The sequence below is a fragment of the Protobothrops mucrosquamatus genome, unplaced genomic scaffold (assembly GCF_001527695.2).
Source record: "Protobothrops mucrosquamatus isolate PMUCROS unplaced genomic scaffold, P.Mucros_1.0 scaffold72, whole genome shotgun sequence".
In the NCBI taxonomy this organism is placed as follows: domain Eukaryota; kingdom Metazoa; phylum Chordata; class Lepidosauria; order Squamata; family Viperidae; genus Protobothrops; species Protobothrops mucrosquamatus.
Window position 1 is genome coordinate 37,570 of NW_015386450.1, and position 9,107 is coordinate 46,676.

General features: G+C 38.5%; 1 protein-coding gene across 1 annotated transcript in view; it reads left to right on the top strand.

Moving 5' to 3' along the window:
- The window catches only part of AKAP13 (A-kinase anchoring protein 13), a gene marked incomplete at its 5' end in the record, with an annotated part of 64,526 nt that overhangs the window by 37,052 nt on the left and 18,367 nt on the right, over window positions 1–9,107 (top strand). The window contains 8 exons of the mRNA XM_029283380.1: window positions 158–329; window positions 2,033–2,100; window positions 3,182–3,248; window positions 3,622–3,757; window positions 4,479–4,591; window positions 6,370–6,516; window positions 8,100–8,350; window positions 8,621–8,746. Of these exons, the coding sequence (XP_029139213.1) occupies window positions 158–329; window positions 2,033–2,100; window positions 3,182–3,248; window positions 3,622–3,757; window positions 4,479–4,591; window positions 6,370–6,516; window positions 8,100–8,350; window positions 8,621–8,746 (1,080 nt within the window). The remainder of the gene's footprint in view (window positions 1–157; window positions 330–2,032; window positions 2,101–3,181; window positions 3,249–3,621; window positions 3,758–4,478; window positions 4,592–6,369; window positions 6,517–8,099; window positions 8,351–8,620; window positions 8,747–9,107) is intronic.

Here is a 9,107-nt window from a genome sequence, read left to right on the forward strand (position 1 = left end):
TAGATAGATAGATAGATGGATGGATGGATGGATGGATGGATGGATGGATGGATGGATGGATGGATGATAGATAGATAGATAGATAGATAGATAGATAGATAGAGCATTTTATGCTATCAATGTCCTCCTTCCACTTCTTCTTCTTCTTCTTTTTTAGGAGAAAGAGAAAGATAAAGAGAAATTGAAGGAACGGGACAAAGAGTCCAAGGAAAAAGACAAAGATAACAAGATACTAAATGGCCATCTCTTCAGTGCCATCTCAACTGTGGGCCCCATCAGTTGTTACCACTGTCTCAAGCCCTTCAACAAGGATTCACTCGTCTGTGCAAGTGAGTGACTTTTTTTTCCTGTTTTGCACACCAGAATGAATAGCTAATAGAAGATATTTCTGATAAATGTTTTTATACTTCCATTCAAGGTCTAGTAAAATACACTTGACATTATTATTATTGTTGTTGATGATGATGATGATGTTGCCACTAGTATGTTTCTCTCTTTGATTTCTGGGGTAAATCAGTGTATGCAGGAAGGATGGAGGAAGTTCCTTATACAATTCTGTTAAAGAATTCTGACCTTTCCTGGTTATTACAGAAGTTTTTCTTTTCAATTCTTAAACAGAGTCTCTCTATATTCTGTTTAAGCAATGATGTGTCTCTATGTGAGTTGCGTTCCTGGATAATGTCTCAATGTAGTATTTCCCCTCCATATGTGCCACTTCAGGTTTAGAAAACTGAAACCGGATCATGTTGCCTTCAAGGAGAAATTCCTGCTTTGGGAACCTGAACTTGCCACTTAACTAGTATTGACTAAGGGAAAACAAGAGTGAGCGTTAAAGGTCAACTCATCACAGGTTTTCTGGTTGCCCAACCACACAACTGTAGGAAGAGTCCAGAGTAGTTTGCTTTCCTCTGGGCAGGAGGTCCTCCCTTGATGAGGTGGGATAGCAACGCAATGTCACAAGTTGAAATGGTGGTTAAGATGCCTGTAGACAAATTGGTGCAAAGCTGGGAAGATTCCGTTGAAGAGATCAGCTAATGGTTAGGATTCGAATGGGTACGCTACAGATCCCATCAGCCAAAGAGTGTTGACTGGCAAGGAAGACAGAAGACAGGCTTTTTCCACGGTGGCCCCTGCTCTGTAGAACAGCTTCCCTTAGGACAGGGGTAGGCAACCTTGGCTCTTTTATGACTCGTGGACTTCAACTCCCAGAATTCCTGAGCCAGCATGGCTCAGCTTGGAAACCTCTCCCTTTCCCCTCAGCATGGCTGGCTCAGGAATTCTGGGAGTTGAACTCCACCAGTCATAAAAGAGCCAAGGTTGCCTACCCCTGCCTTAGGAGATTAGAACGACCCCAACCCAGTTAGTCTTTCATAAGGCCTTGAAAACCTGATTGTGTTCTCATGCCTGGGGGGGCTGAATGTGTCAAGGGCCCAGTTTCCTGGACATATTGCTATCTGGCTAAATGTCTCAACTGCTAAGTGTATTTAGTTTGGATGTTTCTGTTGGGTTTTTTTTATTGTTTTGAAATGTTTTAGCATTTTAATTGTAATATATTATTACAGTACAATTACCCTGCGGTAAGATGGGAGGCCAGTACATTGGATAAGTAAATGAAATATTTTTTGAACTGTGCATTGGCCAGAATCATTGGCTGAGATGGGCGGCTGCAGAAATCAGATAGATAGATAGATAGATAGATAGATAGATAGATAGATAGATAGATAGATAGATAGATAGATAGATAGATAGATAGATAGACAGATAGACAGATAGACAGACAGATAGACAGATAGACAGATAGAGATAGATAGATAGATAGATAGATAGATAGATAGATAGATAGATAGATAGATAGATAGATAGATAGAGTCTGGGGGGGAAGTAAGTTGTAGTAGCTGTCTTTATCGCTATTTCCATCAGAGGAAGTTGCAGTTATAAATGATGAGATGCACTGAATGGGAATATGAACCCTGCGTGATGGCTGACTTTCTCATTGGCTACACATTAAAGGTGTGCTCTTTGTTTTCCCCAGATTGTGGTGCCATGGTCCATAAAGGCTGCAAAGAGAGTGTGGCTGCTTGTGCCAAGGTCAAAATGAAAGTAAGTATTCTTCTGGGTTTTTTCCCCCTCAATATATTCACATGCATAGATCTGTGTGTATATCTGAAAATATGCGATTGTAACTTGGCAAGGGGGGAAAGCCCCTCCAATTTTCACATATGCAGGCTCATTAGGGCTCTGAAATATCACCAGCTCGTTGTTGTTTTCTTTAAAATAAATTTCTAGCCTTCTTGGTTGCAGGGAAAAAAACACAACCAAGCAAGCTTCTGTTTCACTGTGGCTAGGACTTCTAATAGTCCAAGGTTAGTGTCAGGAATCCTGTATCTTATTCCATCTCAGGATGCAATAATAATCCTATTATTGCTATTTTATTTGTGATATCATTCTATCCAAATCCACTTCATAACTGCTGTGTGGTTCATTGTGATTATGGCGCAAGGAGGAGAAGGAAGATACGTAAATTTATTTTCATTTATTTCATTTGTGCCTCTGAGCTCTTTACTCGCTCCCTCTGTTGCAACCAGTTACCTGAACTGCCCATGATTTATTTGCAATAAATCTGTCGTAAGCTTGATTTGCTCAGGCCCGCTTATGTAACTGCTAGTATCAGTAAATCTGATGTTGTATTCTATATCCTGACAACAAAACACTCTTGAAGAGCTGTAGTATTTTGAAGTCCACGTAGGAGATGCATTTAACAACCACCTGACATTCCTAGTATGTTGAAGGGTAGAAACATTTAGATAGCAGAAATATGGATAGTTTAATCTAGGGCCACTTAAAACAATTTCCTATCTGTATGGAGATTGTACGATTGTGTGAGGGCTTCAATTTTTTGACCCCTCAACTATTTCAAAGGATTTTTCTTCTAAGTGGGATTGAGATACAAAATACTCGATATGCATGTTTTGAATTCTCATACATGAGTCTGATAGGCTTTATCTTGATGTTTGTGGCATGAAACACTCATTGTGATTCATAAACCATGGTTGTTGATATCTTAATTTGTTACATAAACCCAGCCAAACCACTCTGAAACCTTAGCTTAGCATGATGTGTGAATGGAATTTATATTATAACAATGTTATTCTAATCTTTTTTTTTTTTACTTCAGCTCCAGAAAAACCCAACCGGTCTTCAGCCTCATGATACTTCTTCATTGCCCACAGTAATTATGAGAAATAAGAGTGAGTATCTATTTTTTAATTTCTTGGTGCAAGTTTCCCAAACCTTGCAATTTTGTTCTGTATCCAGCTAGTCTTTATAATCATGCTCTGTTAAATTCAGATGTTTCAAAACAACTGGGAAAAAAGGGGGCATGTTTGTTAATTAAGAAAACTTTGACTTTTCAGACAAACTCCAAATGATGACGATAAAGATGTTACCCATTCCGTCGTGTCTTGACTTTTGGTGATTCCATAGGCCAGGTCTCTCCACATCTTCCAATCTTGCCCTACTTCTTTGAGTTGTGCTATGCTCTGGCTGGCGTCAGCTTTGATGGCGATATTCCAAATCCTGAATTGAACCTGATCACTGTATCTGTTGGTGTTTTCCCTGCAGGTTCTCAGCCAAAAGAGAGACCCAGATCAGCGATTCTTGCTCCTGATGAGAACATTACAACTTCAGTGTTCAATAGTAGGCGATCCCAACAGAACTTGTCCCTTTCAAAGAGCGTTTCCATTCAGAACATTGCTGGGTAAGAACTTGTGTGTTTGCTGGCTTGCTTTTGGGAGGGGGGGGGTTTAACACATGTGTGATTGGTGATGCTAAAGATTGAACAAGTGAAGCCTGTGGGAAGAAGATCCCAGATTTAGGGTTTACCTTTTCCACTTGAAAGATCTTGGATGAGAGGATTTGAGCAAGAGATGTTATTGGTCTTGCTCAACGTACGAAAGACCCCTTCCTCTTGTTCGTTGCACAAATGGCATAGTGTTCCTCATGGTTCATCATGTATGTGTCTGTATGCATATATGACTATGTATCTTTATATTGACATTACACTGCATTTTTAAATCTTTGTTAACTGCCCAGAATCACGTTAGTGAGATTGGTGGCTGTATCAATTGATTTAATTTAAAATGTCTAAATTTCTAAATTAATAAGAAAGAAAGAAAGAAAGAAAGAAAGAAAGAAAGAAAGAAAGAAAGAAAGAAAGAAAGATGAGGGAGGAATGAAGGAAGGAAGGAAGGAAAGAAAGAAAGAAAGAATGAAAGAAAGAAAGAAGAAAGAGAAAGGAAGGAAGGAAGAAAGAAAGTTTGTTGTGCCAGATATCATTAACGCATCAGACACAAATTATGTAATCATAACATTTTCCAAATTATAACTTGGTGTCTCCTTTTGATGTTGAATGTGGCTTGGGGTGGACACCCCACCTTCTCAGTAGGTGACTCTGTTTTCCCCATTTCTTCTCCTGCCAGTGTCGGAAATGACGAAAGTATCCTTCACACGCGGAAATTTCTCTCCCAATCAACGGACTCCTTGAATAAAATCAGCCGGGTAAACGAATCCATGGAGTCATTAACAGATGAAGGTAAGTGACCATGTTGGGAAATAACAGGCTTGAATATAGGAGAAAAGCTGAGGGATATCGGGAGAGAAAAGAATGCTTTCACACATGCTAAATTCTCTGTACATGAAGAGATCTACCGTAGATCTCTTTCCATATAACTAAAATATGGGACAAACCAATAATTGCTAATTCTCCAACATGATACTGAGAGCCAGACTCTGACATTTAGTATCCTTCACCAATAGCATGTTAGTTGGGAACTGCTTGGAGTTGACATCCAGCAATGTTGGAAGGGCTGCATGTTACCATGTGGTAGTAGCAGGCTATTTGCAGTTTCTGAGATATTTTTGATGTATGGCAGTGTATTTCTTTGTAGAGTTTTTGTTGGTTGTGCTGTATTGGGTTGAGTGGTCAAGAACTTTTTGATGAAGTTGCATGGGTATCCATTTTGTTGGAATGTGTTGTATAGATGCTCCATTTCCTTTTCCTGCTGTTCTGGGTTGCTGCAATATGTTTGGGCTGCTTAGCAATAAGTCTATTGTTTTAGCATAGAGAATAAAATACAGCACAGTAAAACAAACAAATGAAATGTAACAAAACGAAAACATACATTCAACCCTAGCTGATAAATATTTTGAAGTCCAGGATGTGGGATTTGGAGGGCAAGGGAACAATTCCTCTGAGGTCTGTCGTCAGGACAGTTGTATAAATTGCTTCCGCAGCTTGATTGTGCCAGCTTCATCAAAATCCTCTTCTGATATTCTGTTAATTTACCCAAGTTAAACAAAGGCAGACAAATTACCTCTTAATGACAATGCAATTACATTAATGGCTCACTCTGGGAGATTTGCACAGTAATTGTGGAATTGCTCAGCATTCATTACTAAGTTACTTTTGAAAAGGTTGTGTTGTCGCTGCTGTTTTAACACTGTGGGGTCGCAGGGGTTGGACCAAATTCTTCTGGGTGTATGAAAAGAGATTCCTAGGTTTGCTATGGATGAAACCTAAACCATGTGATAACTTCATGATGATTGTAGCCTTAGCAAACTGTAGCATTCTCACAAGCTCCCAGTTCTGCGCAGGCAGACTTTTTTTTTGTACTCAGTCAATATGGGAAAAAGTTTTTTATTCTGTTCAGTTTGACTCTTTTTTTCTGCAAATTATTACCCCAAAGGGAGTGACGTTTCTTAAGGCATAAAGTGAGTACAAAGTAATATCCATAAGTGAATTTGATACAATTAGAAATCTACTAGCTTAAATATGATATAGCAAACGTTAAGGGAAACAGAGAAGAAATATTTGATGATGTAACCTGAGATATGTACTAAAGATTTTGTTATTGAACTATTGATTAACCCAATCGCCACGTTGCCTTCCAAATACTCAAATGTAAAACTGGAAAACCAATAAAATATGATATTAAAAAAATCAAAATATATTATAATCAACAGCTGTAGAGTAGAATTCCTTTCCTCTGTTGAGCTCAGTAGCTAAATTCCATTGGCTATTCCTCTGATCTCATTACTAGAATGAAGATCCTACCCCATTTTGGGTTGTTTCTAAATCCTAGAGAAATATTACATGCCTGAAGGAAATCAAAATAATCTGCAGACTAGTATTTTGAGACATTTATGGGACTGATAGATTTTGAGACCCGGAGGCATCAAGGCTCTTGACTTTTGATCATCATCAAAAGACTCACCAGTGACCAAAGTGCAGGGTCATTAACTGGCATTAAAGTATCCTGTATAGAAGCTAAACCTAGGCACAATAATCAGATCGCCTCTCCCTCTTTTCAGGGGCAGATATGAATGAAGGGCAACTCATGGGAGACTTTGAAACAGACTTGAAACATCTGGAAGCTCAGTCTTGGAGTCAAGTGGTGGACAGCAAGTTTCTCAAACAGCAGAAGAAAGACATTGTGAAGCGGCAAGATGTCATTTATGGTGAGTGGCAGACAAGTTACAATCTCCTGGTTTAAGTTCAGCAATACAGAGGCAAATCAGGTTGCTTTGTCATATTTGTATTTTTAACCACACCATAGCTTGGTTTGTTTGATTTGGCATAAACATATGCTTGAAGCCAGTCATGGTTTATGCAATGCAAGGTTTATGGCTTAAAGTTATTCATGAACCAAGTCATTGCAACTTGCTCAACAAACCATGTAAGATCTTAGCTCGCTCTCTCTCTCTTTTATTTTTTTTTACATTTGGGAACAGGCCAGTGGACATAGAACTGACCTATGAGAATATGAAAGTCCTTTCAAACAGATCCCACTTGCATGAATGGGTTCTGATTTTTTGCCAGCATTGCCACAATTATTCTTTCTTAAAATAACTCTTTTGAGTGTTTTATACAACCACTTTTTCTACCCTGTATTTTGTTCTCTGCTGTTTTATTTTATGGTATGTCATCTGTATTCCTATTTTACCGTTATTTATTTAGCGTATGGCATTTACAGAGATCATGCAATCACTGATATACAAATTTAGTTTAAATAAAGCATCAAATTAGATAGATAGAGAGACAGAGAGATAGAGAGATAGATAGAAGGTAAATGATAGATGGATGGATGGATGGATGGATGGATGGATGGATAGATAGATAGTTCGATAGATAGATAGATAGATAGATAGATAGATAGATAGATAGATAGATAGATAGATAGATAGATAGATAGATAGATANGGGCGGACGGACGGACGGACGGACAGACAGACAGACAGACAGACAGACAGACAGACAGACAGACAGACAGACAGATAGATAGATAGATAGATAGATAGATAGGAGATAAATGACAGATGGATAGATAGTAGATAGATAGATGATAGATAGATAAAGATGATAGATAGACAGAGAATACAATACAATACAGTACAGTACAGTACAATACAATACAATACAGTACAGGAGATAATATATTCAAGTAAGATAAAACCATAATCAAATCACCATAATATAGAGCCATAGAATTGCAAATGGGATAGATGTTATAATTCAGTATCTAAGGAAGCTAACCGTCTAACTGCTTCTGGTTGGCTACGGTGAGATCATCCCAAGTACCTTCAAATTTTTGAGGAGACATTCTTGAACTATATAATGTGCTATATAGTTTGTTCTGGTGCACTACAGTCGCATTGATAGCTTTATGCCATTCCCCACGTAGGGGAATCCGGTAAGGAGAAGGGCGGGATACAAATCAAATCAAATCAAATCAAATCAAATCAAATCAAATCAAATCAATCAAATAAATAAAAAAATAAATAAATAAATAAATAAATAAATAAATAAATAAATAAATAAATAAATATTTACATTCTCTTTGGTTCATATTGCCAGTGAGTTGTTGCATCTGATGAGGTAGATACAGTTAAGTAGTCATCCAAGCACTTCTTGAATAACCCAGCTATGGAAGCCTTATTGACTTCTAAATCAAAGCCAAGGAAAGCCGTAACCGTGTTTTCCCATGCATTGGCATAGCCTTATGCATCTCTCTGATTCTCCCTTCCATGCTCCTTTTTTCCAGAACTGATGCAGACAGAGATGCACCATGTCCGGACCTTGAAGATCATGAGTGATGTCTACAGCAGAGGCATGGTGCAGGAACTACAATATGAGCAGCAGATGGTGGAGAAAATCTTTCCTTGCTTGGACAACTTGCTGAACATCCACAGCCAGTTCTTTCAGAGAATTCTGGAGAGGAGAAAGGAATCCCTGGCTGACCGAAGTGAGAAGAACTTTGTCATCAAGAGGATAGGGGACATCCTAGTGAATCAAGTAAGTTGTGATAAGCCTTGCCAGGGAAATCATTCCAATTTAACTTTGTAGCTTATTTGGGTTCAGTTAAGACCTCAAGAAGAATTTAAACGGCCCACACACGAAAGATCCATTTTGCGTTGGCAAAAGCATCCCAACTAGAACCTCTTTCCCCAGATGTCCATGGCTTCAACCTCTCCCAGAAGATGGCTGTGATAGCTCAAGCAATCTTGGTTGGTTTTCCTCATTCCACTGATTTCCTCATTCTGATTTATCTCTTGCAACTTGCAGTTTTCCGGAGAGAACGCCGAGCGAATGAAGAAAACGTACGGGAAGTTTTGTGGGCATCACAATGAGGCAGTGAATTATTTCAAAGACCTTCATTCCAAGGATAAAAGATTTCAGGCGTTCATCAAAGTAAGCTGGCAGGGGCATCAAGATTTGCCTTTGGTTTAAGATCCATGTATGGCTGGAAGAAATGACTAAAATACAGAATAGAATTTAAGCCAGAACTGTTTTTGTTAGGAATATTGGGACTTAATTATGGAAAAAGAGAATGAATATTCTTGAATAGTCACTACTTGTGTTTGTCTAGCTCAGGGGTCTTCAAACTTGGCGACTTTAAGACTTGTGGACTTCTACTCCCAGAATTCCCTCAGGGCTGGCTGAGGAATTCTGGGAGTTGAAGTCCACAAGTCTTAAAGTTGCCAAGTTTGAAAACCCCTGGTCTAGCTGAAATTATTAAGCATTCTTTTTTTTTTTTTTTTTTTTTTTTTTT